Source organism: Mustela nigripes, chromosome X (genome assembly GCF_022355385.1).
Source record: "Mustela nigripes isolate SB6536 chromosome X, MUSNIG.SB6536, whole genome shotgun sequence".
Lineage (NCBI taxonomy): Eukaryota > Metazoa > Chordata > Mammalia > Carnivora > Mustelidae > Mustela > Mustela nigripes.
This window is the reverse complement of record NC_081575.1, coordinates 29,964,559-29,983,622: the sequence shown is the minus strand read 5'-3', so window position 1 is coordinate 29,983,622 and position 19,064 is coordinate 29,964,559. Positions and strand designations below refer to the sequence as shown.

Sequence of the window (19,064 nt, the reverse complement as noted above, 5' to 3'; positions counted from 1 at the left end):
AGGCAGAGGCTTTAACCCACTGAGCCACCCAGGCGCCCCAAGATCTGCCTTGTTGATCCTGACATTCCACCTCTTTAAGAAGCCCTAGCTTAGGGTGCCTGGGGGGCTCAGTGGGTTGAGCCTCTGCCTTCAGCTTGGGTCATGATCTCAGGGTCCTGGGATTGAGGCCTGCATCGGGCTCTCTGCTCAGCCGGGAGCCTGCTTCTCCCCCATCTCTCTCTACTTGTGATCTCTCTCTGTCAAATAATATCTTTTAAAAAAATTTTTTAAGAAGCCCTAGCTTAAAAGCAAATAGTACCAAACTTATAAAATGGCATTTTAAGGGGTGCCTGGGTGGCTCAGTGGGTTAAAGCCTCTGCCTTTGGCTTGGGTCATGATCCCAGGGTCCTGGGATCAAGCCCCACATTGGGCTCTCTGCTCCACAGGGAGCCTGCTCCCCACCCCCACCCCCACCCCGCCGCCTGCCTCTCTGCCTGCTTGTCATCTCTGTCAAATAAATAAATAAAATCTTTAAAAAAAGTTTTTTTTAAAAATGGCATTTTAACTCCCCAGTGAAGTTTGGGAGTACAGGTATCCTCAATCTTGTTTTAACAAAATTGCTTTCTTCTGGGGAAGAACTGGTCTCATTTTAAAGAGCCAAGAACAGTGACTGTAGAAACACTTGCCTCTTGTCTGGGGTAGGGGGCTAAATGAAATTAAACTAAGTCTTTATATGGGGCGCCTGGGGAGCTCAGGTCATGATCTCCAGTTCCTGGGATGGAGCCCCACATCGGACTCTGCTCAGTGGGGAGTCTGCTTCTCCCTCTCCCTCTGTGCGCACTCTCTCTCAAATCCTAAAAAATGAGTCTTCGTGGGGTATGTACTATATTCATCCTTTAAGACATGGCCCCTAAAGGAACCCTAGTGCAGCAGAGTTCGTTCAATGCACGTACTGGTTAACCCCACCTAGGAGCATCAACCTTAAATGTGCTTCACACTTTCCCTTAAGTCCATTTCTGCTTCAGAGTAGAACCACATTAAATTGGTCTTTATTTGGTAGATTAGTTTTACCTTAACTTTTTCATCCTACTGTGGCTGGGTACCTTAAATAGTGACACTATTAGTCACACTTTTAAAAATTAAGGTGAGATCCACAACGTGCAGATTTAATTTTTTCTTTTTACACACCTCCTGAGAAACACCATCTTTTCCATGGGATTATCCATGTCTCCTTACAACAGCTGATCTCTAAAAGCATCATGTCCACTGTCAAAGACACTACACAAACCAAACATTTAATGCTAATTTGCCTTTTTTTCTTTACAATGTTTTTTTTCTTTTTAACAAATGCGACAGGCTGCCTGCATATAATTAGAATAGTAAGGTTAAAACAGATTTGTAAGGTCCCCTTACAAATGGAAGTCTGATTGGAACCTGAATCTTTAATTCTGCCCCTTCTGATATGGGGAAGGTGGCATGAGGGAGAACCATGAGGATTGTAATCAAGTTATAATCAAGAGTCTTTTATTTAAGACCCATCTCCAGCTTCAGGGCTTACTCACAGCAAAGTCCATGCACTGTATCCTACTTTAAAAAAAAAAAAAGTTTCCCAAAAGAATGCACGAAATTCCCATTCATTTTGCAATCAAAGGAGGAAAAAAAATCTAAAAAGTAGATCTGTGAGACTCAAGGCTATATATGTAACTGAAAGAGTTACTTCTTCAGTATAACTTTTTAGTTCAAATAAAACTTGAAGCAGTTCATTTATCTGTTGTTTTACAGCAAAGTTACTGAGCTACAAATGACTGCTCTTTACAAGAAAAGGAAAATAGAGGAGCCAAGAGAATGGGGAACAGAATGAGGACAAAACAGGACAGCAAGGTTGTCAGCAGCTCACTCTCAATGTATTTTATTGACAAGCAGAGTTAAGTGACTTCAGCCTAATTCCACATCAATACCAAAGCTGATCTAAGAAGTCAACAAGAGCGCCTGGGTGGCTCAGTGGGTTAAAGCCTCTGCCTTTGTCTCAGGTCATGATCCCAGGGTCCTGGGATCAAGCCCCACATTGGACTCTCTGCTTGGCCAGGAGCCTGCTCCCTCCTCTCTCTCTGCCTGCCTCTCTGCCTACTTGTGATCTCTGTCAAACAAAATCTTTAAAAAAAAAAAAAAAAGTCACCAAATCTGGACCCTCAAACCCAGAACCAAATGTACAGTTGGCCCAATTATTTGGGAGCCCTAACCCTTACTATGTTAATATTGTTCTGTTAAATTTAAGAAAACCAGATTTATGTCCCTACTCCCCGCAGGCCTTCCCCTGTCCAACCATTTTGGAAAGAGAAAAGAAATGTAAAGGGAGAAACGAGTTTTCACCCCACCCCTCCACCCGCCCTCAGCTCCCCTTGGGAAAAGAGAACTCTTACTCAAAGCCCCTCTTACTCAAGAGAACTAAGGCTGGCTTTTCTAACTTGCTAATTGAGCCACAGCTTCTCCAGGTTGGCATGAGCCCTCTAGGTTTAAAAAAATCCTATATATCTTAGCTTATGTTCCCTTTGCCATTGTTAAAACAGTAAGTTCCCAAATAAAATGCACACCTCATTTCTCTTCCTGCCAACATTGGGAAAGGGCAAGCATCTGTAAGAGAAAGGGAGTTAGTAAAAAGCAAGTGTCACACAGTTTGAATAGCTGTAGATGACTAAAACCTAGAGATCCAGGTATAAAAGCCAATCCCTTTTTATTTTTTAAACTACTGATTTAACTACAATGGGCAGCTTTTTCATTCTAAAATATAAGAGAGGAGAAAGGAAATTACTGTTTATTGTGGGCCAATTACCTGTCAAGTGTGGTGCTAAATGTTTCCAGACACTGTGAACAACCTAATTGTTCTATCATTTCACTGGCGTGTTTAACTCTCCGTATTACTATTCATCTCTGAATAGTGACACTTGATTTATCGGAGCTGCAAGACCAAAATCACATAAAAGGACACAGCCAAAGGTTTGGTTGCGCCCAGTGTATTGGTCCATAGGAAAGTGACGGACACCAGACCAGACTGACTCGGCTAAGTCATGACATTCACCCACGTGTGCTCTGGTGTTGAAACATTTTGTGCAAACGCCACTTCCTGTCTCCTGATAACCCAAAGTGTGGCTCCTAGGCTGCTGCCCAAAATAAGCACGCTGCCATTTTGATCAACATCAGCTCCTTTTTATTCAGGAAGCATACACTAGTTCTTTTTTATACATTTTTTTTTTACATTCCAGAAATAAGCGAAAATAGCAGTTTTAAATATGTTACAAAGTTGGCTTTCGGGGCTTAATAAGCTGTGTGAGAGAGGGACCGGCCGACTGACCTTTTCGTCCAAGCACCAATGTGTCTGCGGTCTTTCACCCGGTCCTGCCACGGCTGGGCTGTGCCACACGCCCAGGCGGCAGGACGGCTATAACGCGGAGTTGCTGCGAGGCCCGCTGCGAGGCCCCAAGGACAAACAGCTCCAGCTTCCTTCCTTCGGGTTGGGTCAAAGTTTGTGAAACTTCTCAACGGCTCTCTCAAGTAGTGCTCTCTCGGCATGAAGACTAGGATTTGTTAAAATTCATATACCACAAGGTAACAGTAAATCACTTCCAATATTCCGGAAACCACATGGTAGAAGTTATAAATAAATGAACACTAAAATTACTTTAAGAAAGTTTTACATCATTTAGTCAGGAACGACATTTACACGTACAGCACAATTTACCGTTAAACATTCTTGAACTGGCTTCACACAAAGATGAAAATAGTAATACAAAACGACCCGGCGTCTTCAGGAAGTCTGAAGTTCAGACTGGAGTTTGACCGTCATCGCGGTCAATGTCACTACTGTTGCAGGCTGCTGTGCTATGCCCTTTGAAATGGGAATTTCCTTCTCGGGGTGAAATTCCACTGTGATACGTGTTCTTGCTTTGTACAAACTACTGAAATCGGAGGGACACAGCAATATGAAAGACACAAACAGTAACTGCACAATATCATCTGCGGGACCCAAGCTAATACGGGCGGACATAATTCTTCAGGTTCCGATAGCTAATAGAGCACTATAGGAAATGAACAAGGTGAAACATCTTAAGAATGAATGTACTCTGCAACCAGGACATGTGGCATTTCTTTAATTCACAAATCTGCCTCCTTGGGTGTTTACAAAATAAATTAGTTAAGAGCTCAATTGGCTTGAGGCATCACGAGCTCGTAATGCCCCACTTGGCCTTCCTGTTTGAGCTGATCTAGTAGGTCTTCCTTCCGTCTTTTTCTTCCTACCACCAGGTACCTATCGTGGCCGACCCCATGCGACTTACTCTTAAGGCCGTACTTCTGGGCAATCTGGTGTATCTGCTTCCGCTCGTCGTTAGTCAGCTCCGTGGAGAAAGTCAAATCCGTGTGGCTCTCGGAGCGGGCGTAGTTGCGGATGATCTGCTCAATATCTCTTTTGGCGATTTTGTTCACCCTCTCCACGTCAAGACCGAGCCCTTCTCGCTTATGCTGCTCTTTGACAGAGATGGGTTCCCGAATGCCCTCGCCAGATTTACCTAAACCACCGCCCGTCCAGCCCATCTTTCTCAGCAGCTGGTTTCCTATGTTGTCTTCTTTGATCTGTTGTTTGTAAGCCTCCTCCGCTGAGCGGCCCTGGATTTCATTTCTGGAAATCACATCTTCGATAGCCCCCTTCTTCAAATTGTTGATGACGGTCGGCTGGGTCTTCTTAAGGGTTTTCACAGCTTCCCCGGCGGCTTCATATTTGACCGTTTTCTTCACCCCGACGGCTTCTGCGATCACTTCACTCTCGAGGATCACCTTGCATTTCCACCGGAGGCCGGTCATTCTTTCGTAGACGTACTCGACCGTCATGCGGTTGAACTGGGCCGTGTCGTTCAGGGTGCACACTGGATTTGAAGAATTCTCGTAAACTACCAGATCCTTTATATCTTTCTTCTTTCCAGATCCCCTGGGTGAAGAGCCTGTCTGGCACTGTGAACTTTTGACCGAGGGGTAGGTGGGCTGTGTTTTCTGGAGGATTTTCAAGGCCTCATCAGCAGCCGCGTGTTTACTTGTTTTTTTGGTTCCGTAACCTTCAGCTAAGCAGTGGTCTTGCAGAAACACACGGCAACGCCACGTGCGGTTTGGCATCATCTCATACTTGTACTCGACTGACATCTTGTTGTAGGAGGCGGAATTGTTGAGGATGCCGATCGCGTCGTTTGCGTTTTCGGTAAGGACAAAGTTGGTCCAGTGTTTGGCGGAAGCGTTAAAAATCGGCTGCCCGGAGGCATCTTTAGCGAGCACCACCAGCTCCTCCGGCGGCTTCAGGGCCGGAGGAAAGTCGTGGGTGGGCATGCCGACCTGACACACCACAAGGTCCTCCCCGACCGTGTGCTTGAACTTCCTCCGGACGACTCGAACTTCAATACGCTTCTGTAGGAGTTTCACAGCTAGCTCAGTAGCTCGATCCCTGGACCCATTCTTGCTGCCGGCGTAACCCGTGGTTAAGTAGATATTTTGGCATCTGACTTCACACGCATAACCGTCTGTTAAAAGTTTTTTATTTTTGGGGATGTCAGCAGGAGGGATCTCTTTTAAAGGAGCGTATATGTACTCGGGATTCGTCTTACATGCCTGAATACACCGAGTTAACATATAGGTGTAATTGATTTTATCAGAGCCAGAAGTCATCTCCGGGTTCGAAAGGTTCTTCCAGATAGTCGCTGTCAATTTTTCAATAAAGTACTGCTTCTCGGCTACCACTGACTCAGGAAATGTCTGTGACGGGGAAGGCTCAGGGCCCGACTGAGGGTTTGCCGGCTGCGACGTGCTGCTTGGGGCAGGGTTCCCGCTGTCAAAATACATGTTGGCTGTTACGGGCTGCTCTTTTGTGAAAATAAATCCTGATGAATCACAATACTGAGAATTCCCGTCTTGCACACTGAAAGAGTCTTGAGTATAATCTTGGTAGATGTCTCTTGGCATGCCGGCAAAATGTGTTTGTTCATTTACCTCTTTTGTTTGAGGGCCATAGGGATCTTCCTGTCTCTCATCCTTTGAACTACTAGCTACAAAATGCACAGGCTCAAAACGAGGTCTCACATGCAATTTGGAACCGGCTTGCTTTTTAGGAGGATTTTGACCTATAGAACAAGTGAAATTTAGAATTCATTAAAAATGAAGTATTTCAAAAGAAGCAAACAGCAAGACAGTACCAACTGTGTCATTTGCAAATTGCACTGTTGGTACAAGACACTTCCCATCACAAAAACTTCAGGGTATTTAGGGGAAGGGACTCAAATATCAACGTAGGATTCTGGCAGAAGAAGGGATGCTGCCTGTCCCACGTGTTAAGGGAAGAAAGTTGACAGAAAATATGCCACCGAATCAGGTATGCAGGTCACCACCACATGTGACTGGTAGGTGCTTCTGTATCTAACAAGGTAAAGCACAGGTGAAGTGTACTGGCTAACAGGTTGTTCCAGGATAATCTCACCCCACCTGTGCTGGAGAGCGCCCTTCATAAAAAACTGCGAACAGAAGAGACGGCTCTAGCGCAAAAGAGGTGACGGCCGAGGCGTGTACACAGCCTCTCTCTTTGGCAGCAGATGTAACTCTGTCACAGTTCTTTATGTGGTTGTGGCTAAAAATCAAATAAAAAATAATAATCAAAAGATCCCAAAGGTTTTTAGCTTCAAAATCTTAGTTCTGACCCATTCTGCACAAAAGGGTAGTTTGGTCTATTTTATTTCTAGAACCAACAGCAGCTGGAGACCCGTGATTTACGGGGGACAGCGAATTGAACGCTGTGGAAGGACTCTCTGTTGAGGCTAGACCAGACACTGGAGCTTCCTTCCAACACCACTGCTCAGTAGAAAGCTGGTCTGTCTTGGACCCCTCCAAGAGCATTTAGTTACTTAGATGTTCAAATGATCAGAGTATAAGGTTGTTCTGCTTAGAGGGAGGTTCCATGGCATGGACTTTACAGATAGCATTATCGTTTGAATCCATATTCTTAGTTTTCAGTTCCTTTCAGCATCCTCAACACAAAACTGTACATAACTAAGTTAAAACTCTTTCACATTTGTGTAAGATCCAATGTTCCCAATGTTACTGAAGACCATATACCACACTCATACCATTTTTTTAAAAAGCCATGTTGTTTCTTCAAACCCCACCTTCCAGAAACAAGTATACTCACCGTCACATGCTGAGAGGTGACGTTTTTGACCTTTGGAAGGTTTGGACAGCATCAGGTCATATGAAGGCATCTCCCCAATATCAATACCTTCAGCCATTTGGAGAATTTTTTCCATCAGGCGTGGGCTGTACCTATTAATTAATAGAATCTACAGTTAAAACAGGTATGAATGCAGTTTTTAAAAAGCTTCTACATGAGCTCATCTTGTAATTGCTCCCATAGGACTATGTCAACAGATTATCTTAGCTCTAAAACTGAAGAATGTGGCCTATAATATTTACCTATCAAAATTTACCTATCTTACTGTCATTAGAAGACATAGGAACATAAAAGCAAGACATTTAAAGGAAGATCTTTTAATTTGAATTAGAAGCATCCATATCAACTCATGACTTCTATCATATATGTATATCCTGTGTAAATAACTGCATCTGTGTGTTTACAGAGGTACTCAGGTACTAAGAGTGGCTGGGATGTTGACATCCAGACTGCGGTCCTTACCATTTCCCATAAAAAAGAGAATCAGGGTCCTTACAGAAATGGCCGATTCCAAATCTGGGGGAGGAAATGTACAAGATGAACCTGGGAGATATTCCTGTGCCTGGAAACAAGGAAGCTGTGAAAGGCCTCAGGAGTTGTGTCAAATAGACTCAAAAGCCAATGTGAACACATTCCTACCGGCAAAGTGAGCCAACCAGAGTAGCAGTGAGAATAACGACCTGCAGTGGATTCAGACACAACAAATACACTAACAATCTGTTAGTTTACAATAATACTTACAAACTCATTACTGGTCACCTTTGGAAGACGGCAGGGAATCAAGTCATTACTCCTGTTTCCAAACAGGTAATATTAAAGGAAGAAAGCAAGCATTTATCTGGTATTTTTTTGTACAAATTGTACATCAGAGTAACTAAGAGTCAATGAGAAAAATCTCTTTTATGGAAGCATTCCAGCTAGTAACTGCAGGAACAATAGACTACTGCCATTCTGCAACCCATCATAAAATAATCATCATCAATGGCTGCTAGGCCTATGAGGTGAAAAGCTGATGGAGAAGAACCCAGAAAGAGACCCCCAGAAACATGTTCAAGTCGCAAAAGCAACTCAGTAGAGGCGGCCTTGCTTTTCAGTAAATGGTGCTGGAGTAATTGGGCAACAAACCCCAACCTCACTTCTCATCCCAAAATTCACTGAAAATGTGTCACGGACCTAAATGTAAAATGTAAAACTAATTATTAAAAAAAAAAATAGAGCGCCTGGGTGGCTCAGTGGGTTAAAGCCTCTGCCTTTGGCTCACGTCATGATCTCAGGGTCCTGGGATTGAGCCCCACATTGGGCTCTCTGCTCTGCGGGGAGCCTGCATCCCCCCTCTCTCTGCCTGCCTCTCTGCCTACTTTGACCTCTGTCAAATAAATAAATAAATAAAATCTTAAAAAATAGGGGAAAATCTTCAGAATCTAGGGCTAGGCCAACAGTTCTCATACTTGACACCAAAAGCAAGATCCATAAAAGGAAAAACTGATAAAATGGACTTCATCAAAATTAAAAACTTTTGCTCTCAAAGTCCCTGTGAGAGGACAAAAGACAAGCTACAGACTGGAAGAGTTATTTACAAACCAAACACCTGACCCGCCCCCCCTAAAACCCCACAAAAACTAGTATCCAGTATAACAATCTCTCAAAATGCAACTATATGTGTATGTGTGTGTGTACAAAAAGACATGAACAGAACATTTAACCAAAGACGACACATATATTGCAAATAAGCACAAGAAAAGATGGTCAACATCATTAACCAGAGATGTAATTTAAAATCACAATGAGGCACCACTATGCACCCTCAGAATGGCTAAAGTAAAAAAGAGCCACAACATCAAATGCTGGCAAGGCCCACAGAGGAACTGGACCATTCATCAACTGCTGGAGGGAATGTAGAATCATACGGCCACTCAGGAAAACAACTTGGAAGCGTCTTACAAAATTAAACATGCAATTACCACATGACCTAGCAATGACCCCCTTTTCGGGGCCATTTATCTCAGAGAAATCAAAACTTACATTCACACAAAAACCTGTACATGAATGCTCACAGCAGTTTTATTTGTTAACTGCCAAAAACTGCAATCCACTCAGAAGTCCGTCAACGGGCAGATGGTCAAACTGGTACACACACCCCTCAGAACACTACTCAGCAATACGAAGGAGTAAACTACTGATACACACAATACCATGGTGAGTGGGAAGGAAACGGATGTGATTTGTTTGTTTTTAAAGATTTTATTTATCTGTCAGAGAGAGAGAGAGCACGTGCACACAGCAGGGAGAGTGGTAGCAGAGAGAGAAGCAGGATCCCTGTTGAGCAAGGACCCTGATGCAGAGCTTGATCACAGGACCCTGGGATCATGACCTGAGCCAGAGGCAGATGCTTAACTGACTGGGCCACCCAGACGCCCCGGATGTGGTTATAAAAGCGTGATGTGAGGGATCCTTGTAGTACTGGAACTATTCAATATCTTGACTGTGGCAGTGGATATACAAATCTCCACATGCAATATTGTTTCAACCAAACACATATGCATGCGTGCATACACACACACACACACACACACACACACACGAGTACTAGTAAAACTGGGAGACTGAATAAAATCAGTGGATTGTTAACAATATCACTGTCATAGTTTTGATATTACACAATAATTCTACAAAACATTATCATTGGGGGAACTGGGTAAAGAATGCAGGGCTTCTCTTTGTATTATTTCCTACAACTGCATGTGAATCTATAATTATCTCAATAAAAATTTTGATTAAAAAAAGTTGATGGGGGGGCACCTGGGTGGCTCAGAGGGTTAAGCCTCTGCCTTCGGCTCAGTTCATGGTCTCAGGGTCCTGGGATCGAGCCCTGCATTGGGCTCTCTGCTCAGTGGGGACCCTGTTTCTCCCTCTCTGCCTACTTCTGATCTGTCTGTGTCAAATAAATAAATAAAATCTTTTATTTTTTTTTTAATTTTATTTTATTTATTTGACAGACAGGGATCACAGGTAGGCAGAGAGACGAAGGGAAGCAGGCTTCCTGCTGAGCACAGAGCCTGATGCGGGGCTTGATCCCAGGACTCTGGGATCATGACCAAGTGAAAGGCAGAGGCTTTAACCCACTGAGCCACCCAGGCGCCCCAATAAATAAAATCTTTTAAAGAAATAAAATAAAAATTAAAAAGTTGATGGGAACTTTATAATCTTAATATCACTAAAAAATGAGACAAGCAGACATGTGTCCCTTATATGATATGACAGGAAATATAACACACTATCTATAAAGTATTGTCCTTCAAATAACTGAACCTGAACCTAAGCAAGTCCTTCACTCCCAGAAATATATTAAACATCACCATAAGAACATAGCCAGTGAAGGAAACAATCCAGTTTCTTTGTCAAATCAACAGCATGAAAATAAACAGATAGGGGAATGCGGTTATAGATTAAAGGAGACAGATGAACCAAATACAATGCATGGACCTGGTATGGATCATGAATCAAACCAAAATACAAATAAGGGGCGTTGGCTGGCTCAGTCCATACAGCATGTGACTCTCGACCTCAGAGTTGTTGAGTTTGAGCCCCATGCTGGGTATAAGAGATTACTTAAAAATAAAGTTGAAAAAAATATACTTTGTGACAACGGGGAAAACTGAACATGGGTTTTAAGAAATTACTGTTAATTTTGTTGAGTGTAAATAATGGTATTATGACTCTAGTTTTTAAAATATTTTATTTGACAGAGAGAGACACAGTGAGAGATGGAACACAGCAGGGGAAGTGGGAGAGGGAGAAGCAGGCTTCCCGCAGAGCAGGGAGCCCAATGTAGGGCTCCATCCCAGGACCCTGGGATCATGACCCAAGCCAAAGGTAGATGCTTAACGACTGAGCCACCCAGACGCCCTATTTTTAAAGTAGGCTCCACACCCAGCATGGAGCCCAACATGGGGGTTGAACCTACAACCCTGAGATCAAAACCTGAGCTCTGAGCTGAGATCACCCAGGCACCCCTATCAGGACTCTATTTGTAAAAATGCTTATCTGTGAGGCACCTGGGTGGCTGTGTTGGTTAATCATCCGACTCCTGATTTGGGCTCAGGTCAAGGTCTCAGGGTTGTGAGACAGAGCCCGGTTATGGGCTCAAAGCTCAGCGGGGCCTGCTTAAGATTCTCTTTCTCTCCCTCTGCCCTTCCTCCCATTAAAAAAAATAAAAATAAAAACTCTTGTCCAGGACATATACATACTGAAGTATTCGCAGGGGAAATGATGTTAAGATTTTCTTTAATATACTCCAGACTATCTCCCACAAGAAAAACTGGGGGCACAACCGAAGACATGAGAAGGATGGCATGACATAAACTGTTGACACTGCTGAAGTTGACTGAGGGGACATGGAGGTCCACTAAACTCTTTAAAGTTTGTGTTTGATTTTTTCCCACAATAAATAGCTTTAAGATACACAATATTTAAAAGGCTTCCTTATAAAGTAGATTGGCTGCTTGACAGAAGAATATCCTGTAACTGCAGAGAAACAAACATAGAGGCTCAAGTGAAGTCCTTGTTTTTGGTTTTTTTTTTTTTTAAAGATTTTATTTATTTGACAGAGAGAGATCACAAGTAGATGGAGAGGCAGGCAGAGAGAGAGAGAGAGAGAGAGAGAAGCAGGCCCCCTGCTGAGCACAGGGTCCGAGGTGGGACTCGATCCCAGGACCCTGAGATCATGACCTGAGCCGAAAGCAGCGGCTTAACCCACTGAGCCACCCAGGCGCCCAAGTGAAGTCCTTGTTATCGTGGGGACCTACTCACCCTTCCTCCCTTGAGAGCCTTTCCTGACCTATGATCAAAAAAGAGATGCCTGGTGGCATTTGGGAAGAAAGTTCTGAATATGAGTTAACTATCAAGCCTTGACATGAATAGGTTCTGAACCTGAAGGAGGGTAACATCTTCCACTTTTGGCCCAACCGGTTCCACACCCAGCAGACATCTTTCCCTGCAAAGCTGAGAAGTCGGGACATGGTGGGCTTCACGGAGATCAGCACAAGCTAGCTCGGTTTTAACCCGCACTTCCCACTGATAATTGCTCCTACTGCTGCTGCTAACATCACTATTTAAATGCCAAGAGTAATTTTGTTTTCATTTTTTCTTATATAGCCAAAAAAAAAGAAAAAAAAGTATAGCCTAAAACACTGTGCTTTCTATGTATCACTTCCATTCAGACTTGGGAGTCCAAATTCCAAGGCACAGGATGAAAACAGAAGATTATGAAAATGAAAGTCTATAAATGTTGAACTGGTGATGCCACTTTTGCTACCTGAATTGTACTACACTCAAGCCACTCACCGTGAGTTCCAGTTAACATTCTCCAGACTTCCACTCCAGCCTGATCGCAAATACGGTGTACAACTGTAAACGCCACGTATGTCAGACATACAGCCCGCACAAATGATGCATTTGGGGCTCATTCCATTCACTTTTCTCTCAGGCTTCTTCCAGCAGTAGTAGTGATTATATACCTACTTCCTGTTCCCTATTCATTACATCTGCCACAAAATTCAATGTCACCCATGGGCTATAAAAATAAACCTTTGCGTAGGCTGTGAACACAGTCTGCTTCTCAGTCCTTTATTAGGAAGTCATAATACTGAGGAAACCCAACCAGCTCCAACAATAATGGAAAAGACTATTTAGCATCTGACTCTTGACTATTCAGAGAACAATGCAAAAATTAATCTAGAGTCTTCAATAAGACCACTAGGTCTTATTTTATTTTATTCCCATTTCTAAAATTCTTCAGAGAATAGCTATCCAAGAACAAAGAAGTGGTTCCACAAATTTTAAATAAGCCAAGCCAGTTAAACTTTCATTACTGGCTTCCATTATGTATTTTTTCATAGTAGATTTACTTGTTTTTAAAAGATCTGCTTATTTACTTTACAGAAAGAGAGAGTGAGCACCAGTTTCCATTATGTATTTTTTCATAGTAGATTTACTTATTTTTAAAAGATCTGTTTATTTTAGAGAAAGAGAGGGAGTGCACCGGCTGGGAGAGGGAGAGAAAATCCCAGACTGACTCCATTCTGAGTATAGAGGCTGAGGCAGGGCTGGATCTCAAGACCCTCAGATGAGGACGGGCTAAAATCAAGAGTCGTTCACTTAACTGACTGCGCCACCCAGGAGCCCATAAAGGCGTTACTTTGAAATCTGCTATAAGGGGTGCCTGGGTGGTGCAGTCGGTTAAGTGGTTAAGCATCCGACTCTTGATTTCAGCTGAGGCTCTGATCTCGGGGTCAGGAGATTGAGCCCTGCCTCAGCCTCTGTGCTCAGAATGGAGTCAGCCTGGGATTTTCTCTCTCTTCTCTCTCTCTCTTTGCCCCCACTCCTCCTCTCTCTTAAATAAACAAATAAATCTTTAAAAAAATGAAGGATCACCTTTCCTCCAGACATTTTAGAGAACCCACCAAGAAAAGCACCTACAAACCCAACCCCTGATACCTCATCAACATCTGGAGTTTACTTTCTTTCCTTTCCCTATGCTTTCCATATCGCCGCCTCCCCTCCATGTCTCCTACAGATCATCTATGTTGATCTGCACTCTGGTAGGGTGGGGGGGGGTGTTCTTAATTTATGAGATCATAGGTTTTTTTTTTTTTCTATGTCATTACCGCATGAGTTTTAATGGCTATATAATATTTTACCTTATGGAGAGACCATGATGAAAAGTATCATTAAGGCAAATCTAATACAGTAATTTTCAGATGCATGCATATTATATATTTAAAAGTCTGTTAATTTACCCATTTGATCATAAATGCTTAAAAAAACAAAACCAAGAAAGCCTCAGCAGGTCTTTAGGGTTTTCAAAGATAGCTTATTTTGTACCAAGCTTTTGGAAATCAGGATGCTATTCAACTGTCCCACCATGCCTGGCATACATAAAGATGAGTTATAATGGACAAAGCCATGTGACTTCATGAATCTTACATTCTTGGAAAAAGACAGGTGTACACTTATGATCTACAATGCACCTGAAATTTAACAAATATGTAGTAATGCTCCCCAAATTTTAAAAAATTTATTCAACTGTTCTTCTAGGTCCGAAGAACAGCTGAGGTTTGAAAACTAAATAAAGATCAGAATTTCCGAGTATAAAATTATTTATTCAAAACTATTAATAAGACTCTTAACATCATAAGGGAATAATCCACAGTCAGATTATTGGTAAATCTTTTGAAAACCCCCACTCCCATTTCTTTAGATGCAGGCCACCTATGTGCAAAGTTAGGTTCACAACATGAGCTCAACTGGCACCTGCCTTCCAAAAATCAGTCTCATAGCAACAAGGAAGAGACAATAATCAAGGCAGCAAACCTGGTTTCATTGTAAGATACATTTTTCCTATAAATATCTCATCAAAAATCAATAGGCCAGGATTCTGCTTCTAATCCTATTGATGAAGAACCATTGAAAACCTGAGGATAGATACATTATCTACAGTTTTTAAGTAAAAATTTTATGGTTCCCAGACATTCCTAGGAAAAATTACGTGAGTGCTATAGATACAGTTGCTTAGAAGACTGCACCTTTTTTTTGTTTGCTTGTTTCAGGGGTAGAATGTAGTGATTCATCAGTTGCCTCTAACACCCAGTGCTCGTTCCATCACGTGCTCTCCTTCACGCCCACCGTCCAGTTACCCCATCTCCCCACCCACCTGCATTAACCTTTCATTTGCCACAAGACATATCTTAGAAATTGCTTGCAGGAAAAAAATCTTTTGACAGGTTGTTTACTTTTATGAAACAGACAAACAGTGAAGAGAAAGAACTTCAGCTATTTGAACTTCCTGGTTGCCTAGACCATGAGGGGGGGAAAAATGATCAAAAAGCAGACTGGAAAAGCACTGCTTTATTTTATCCTATAAAGCAGTGGTTCTCATGGTGTAATCACTGGACCAGCATCACCTGATCATCAGTATCACCTGGGAACTTGTTAAAAATGCAGATTCAGGGGTCCTGCTTCAGACCTACTGAATCAGAAAGCCTGGGCTGGGGCCCCAGCAATCTGTGTTTCAACAAGCCCGACAGATGACTGTGATGCTCACATAAGTTTGAGAACCACTGCTGCAGAATTAAGATAGTCAAGCTTGTACCATGAAAATCACTGCTATCACCAAAAGAAATGAAACACAGCTTGCCTCCCTGAACGTGTGAGCGCCTCCTGTCTTGGTCTTATGATGAAAGAGTTTTCAAAGATACCCCTGACCTAGGAGTTATTTTGGCCCTAACTAAAAGGAAACACAGAAAGCCCTTCATTTGGGCAGGGGAGGGGGGGAGTGCTACTGTTTACAACCTGTTCCCAAAGTCAAGGGATGAACCACAAAGCCACAGTTAAATTTAGAATAGGCTGCTACACCATGTATTCTGCAGTTCCCTTGAGAGAACAATCTTCTGTCATAGAAGAACACACCAGAAAATGAGCTCTGCCAACATCAACCTTAAGAAGTATTGGAATGTAGATTTACCCTCCCCCCACCCCTGAGCTGACAGCTGGATGAAGCCTGACTAACACAGAACACTGCACGTGGTCCCTGGCTTCCAAGATTCTTTGTTGCCCCTTCCCTTCTCCTGTATCTATGCTATCAGATACAATGTAAACATTCTTCAGTTAAGCTATTTGATAATGTTATGGCAATTCTTGTACTGACAGAACTGACCTAACTAAAATGTGACATGGAATGCGTGTATGTCCGTGTACATATATATGTTCATTCATCTGGTTACACACCCACCCTACACACAGATGTGCTTGGGCGAGTGCACACACACACAAAATGTCCCGGATGCTTAAGCTTTTAACACCAACTACCATTGGCCTGCTCTGTGCTGGTTAATGCCCTGGTTATATAAAGGGCTGTTGTTCTTGGAATGAAATCCTGAGATATAATAATGATGTGGCTTGTGTCAGTTACTTGCTTTCACTCCTGGTCCATCCTTCCCAAATACAGCAGCCGTGTCTCAGTGGAAAGAGCACTAGAAGACCTGAGTCCTAGTCCCAACTGTGGGACCTTGGAAAAGTCACTTAGCTTCTTGTCCTCCGTTGATTTAGCTGTAAAAATGAGATACCACCTAATTCCCAAGGTTGTTGTATTAAGAGAGATACATAAATAAAATGTACATTATAAAGCTATATTCATCTGTTATCCCATACATATTTACTGAGTGGCCATCATGCAGAAGACACTGTTCTAGGCACTGAGGATAAAGTGTGAACAAGAGAGCAAAAACCTCTTTCCCAAAAGAGCTTACGTTCTTGTGGAAAGGTAAGATTTATTATTAACACAAAGGATAGCTATTCTCCCCCACGTAAATTTTTTTTCAGGATTCAGATTTCCCGTGGCCTTCTGTGATATCAAGGAGATGTATGATTATAGAATAAAGGTACCTTTTCAACTGAAAAAACAATATTGTTAAGTGAAGGTCAATTAGATTTATCCAAATTAATAACTGAGGCTTCCCCAGTTATAACCAGTTCCTCCAGTAAAATAATCATTGTCTCTGGAGGCAGAAATTATACTAACCTAGAGAAAATAGGAAAAAATAAGTTTTGGTGATCAGAGGAAAACAGTATACACTAGATGCTGTGTTCAAGAAATAATGGTAGACGTGGACAATACTATTTTTCTGTATCTGTTATGGTCATTCCTAGAACTGAATTGACTGAATTTGATCTGATCATTTTCCAGAATTTCTCATCTTTCCTAATAAAAAATTAACTGTGAGGCAGGAGTGTCCAAAAAAAGAAGCGTCTAGTCTTTCAAAGGAATGATTAGTCTAGGACCGATTTGGGGGTGCAGAAGGACAGAGGTCCAAGTAGTCCGTTAAAAAAAAAATGCGCTGGAACCATACTGCAGTATCCATTGAATTGCAAAGAGCTCTTAAAGAGGCCTGTTCAGAAGGCGCACCAGGTTCTAGGAAGGGGGGGTACACACGCGCGCACACACGCACACACCCCTAAAGGCTCACCCAGAGGCCAAATATTAATTCTCCTGATCACATTTATGGTAAAAGGAGAGCAATCCATTTTTAGAGTAAAATATATCCATCTCTTTGTTTGCGTCCAGACACATTATGCGCAAATCCACAAGCAAGGCGGACCCTGTGGCTGAGAGACCTCATACAAACCGCTTCCGCAGGAGAAGACAGTAAAACCCCGCCGGGGGGGCTGGTGCTATTTTATTTAATGGGGATGGAGAGAGGGAGTGGTCAGGAGGAGACTAACAGGGTTCCCTTCGTCCCCCACCCCACCCCCCCACTCCGCCCGCAGACCCTCGAAGCCCCTACTGTCGAGTATCTCTGCAGATACCGCATCCTTGCAAGGTCCTACGCAGGTCCGAGATTCTGCTCTTCGTCATTTCCCACGCCTTCCAAAACCACCGCCACAATGACCACCCCTCCACAATCCCCTTCCAGCTGCTGCTTCATCTCCATCCCTGGTCCTGGAGGAGCTGCTCCCGCGATCCCCGCACCCTTCCTCTGGCTCTTATGTCATCCTCCACCACCTCGCTCGGCCGATCCCCCAGACCAGTACTGAACCCTCTGGTGTCCTCCAGCACCTCCAGATCTCTAGCCTCTAAGCCTCCGTCCGTACCCTGCCCCCGTCTCTGTCCCGAATCCCAACCCCGAGACCCCTACCGGGTCCCTAAGCCGACCCTCACACTCTCCTCACCTGCAGCCCAGGAAAACGTGGTTGGTCCAGGCGGCGGAGAGAGCGAGGAGCTGGTCCAGGGCAGCCCCGGGATAGCTGTGCAGGTGGCGACAGATGAAGCTGCGCCGCAGAGCCCACTGCCAGTCACTTTCGTGGCTATAGCGCCACTGCTCCAGCACTGGCTCGGGCGGGGGCGGCGGGAGGGGCGGCAGCGGCGGCGGCGGGAGGGGGGGCAGCGGCGGCGGCGACAGGAAGTCGCCCCCCAGCAGCAGACGTCCGCCAGCCATCTTCTCCGCCCCCAAGCAGGGACCCCAGGGATGAAGCCGGCTACCCACCAGGAACGAACGGGGACGGGGGTCGGTGGGAGGAGTCGGGTGAGGAGGGGCGCGCCGAGGCGCGAAGACCAACTCGCAGGGGACTGGAGTGTGTGCGTTGCGGGGGGTGACCGTTAAAAAGGAAAAGGCGAGCACGAGCTCACGTCCCGATGCCGGGGCGCACGCCGGCGGCACTCCTCCAACTCGTGGAGGCGCAGGAGGACGCCCGTCGCGGTCACAAGCGCGCCGGGGAGGCCGGCCCGGCCCGTTGCTCCGCACCTCCAGCGACCCGCAGACCCACGCACTGCGCGGTGACCGGGGGACGGGGGAGACACCAGCACGCTCTGCTCCCCCTCCTCTGGGCTCTAGGCTACCTACCCGCGTGCCGCCCCGAGGTTGTGAGGCCAGCGCGCGTGCGCCGCGGCTGTTCCCTAACTTCGAAATCCCGTAGCTGAATCTCGCGCGAGGTCCATTTTTCCCTTCTGTGACGATGGGCCTTTGACGCACTACGGTGACAAGCGGAGGGCGGGGACTTTGGGAAGGGGATTTTGGAAGGTTCTCTAGAGTTCGGGAATATGATTCCCTCAAATCCCTGGAAGGCGCCCTCAGATGATTGTTGCCACAACGGCTCCCCTGGTGGCTTTTGCCTGGGTTTTTGAGCGGTGCGACAGTAGGACCGTGCCCTTTTTTTTTGGGTGGGGGGGTAGGCGGGGACGGGGAGTGTAGGTTTGGATTTTACACTTTCTTTTTTTTTAATGTCAGCTCTCCAAGTCGCCTTTTCTTCAGAGGCTAGCCTGAAAACCTCTGCATGGTGT

At 44.4% G+C, this 19,064-nt stretch overlaps 1 protein-coding gene across 1 annotated transcript; it reads right to left on the bottom strand.

Moving 5' to 3' along the window:
- Positions 1-3,150: 3,150 nt before the first annotated feature.
- Positions 3,151-18,688, bottom strand: NKRF (NFKB repressing factor). Its single transcript, XM_059385409.1, has 3 exons — positions 17,957-18,688; positions 7,193-7,323; positions 3,151-6,134 (listed from the first exon to the last, which is right to left on the bottom strand). The coding sequence occupies exons 1-3, from the start codon at positions 18,220-18,222 to the stop codon at positions 4,177-4,179; spliced, it is 2,355 nt and encodes a 784-aa protein (XP_059241392.1). The 5' UTR covers positions 18,223-18,688; the 3' UTR covers positions 3,151-4,176.
- Between the last annotated feature and the right edge of the window lie 376 nt (positions 18,689-19,064).

What these genes read in the sequence shown, in the direction of transcription:
- NKRF (XM_059385409.1), bottom strand. Translation starts at nt 18,222, where the DNA reads ATGGCTGGCGGACGTCTGCTGCTGGGGGGCGACTTCCTGTCGCCGCCG. An exon ending in CACGTTTTCCTGGGCTGCAG is followed by an intron (nt 7,324 to 17,956) that starts GTGAGGAGAGTG and finishes ATTAATTAATAG; the next exon opens with GTACAGCCCACGCCTGATGG. An exon ending in TCACCTCTCAGCATGTGACG is followed by an intron (nt 6,135 to 7,192) that starts GTGAGTATACTT and finishes CTTGTTCTATAG; the next exon opens with GTCAAAATCCTCCTAAAAAG.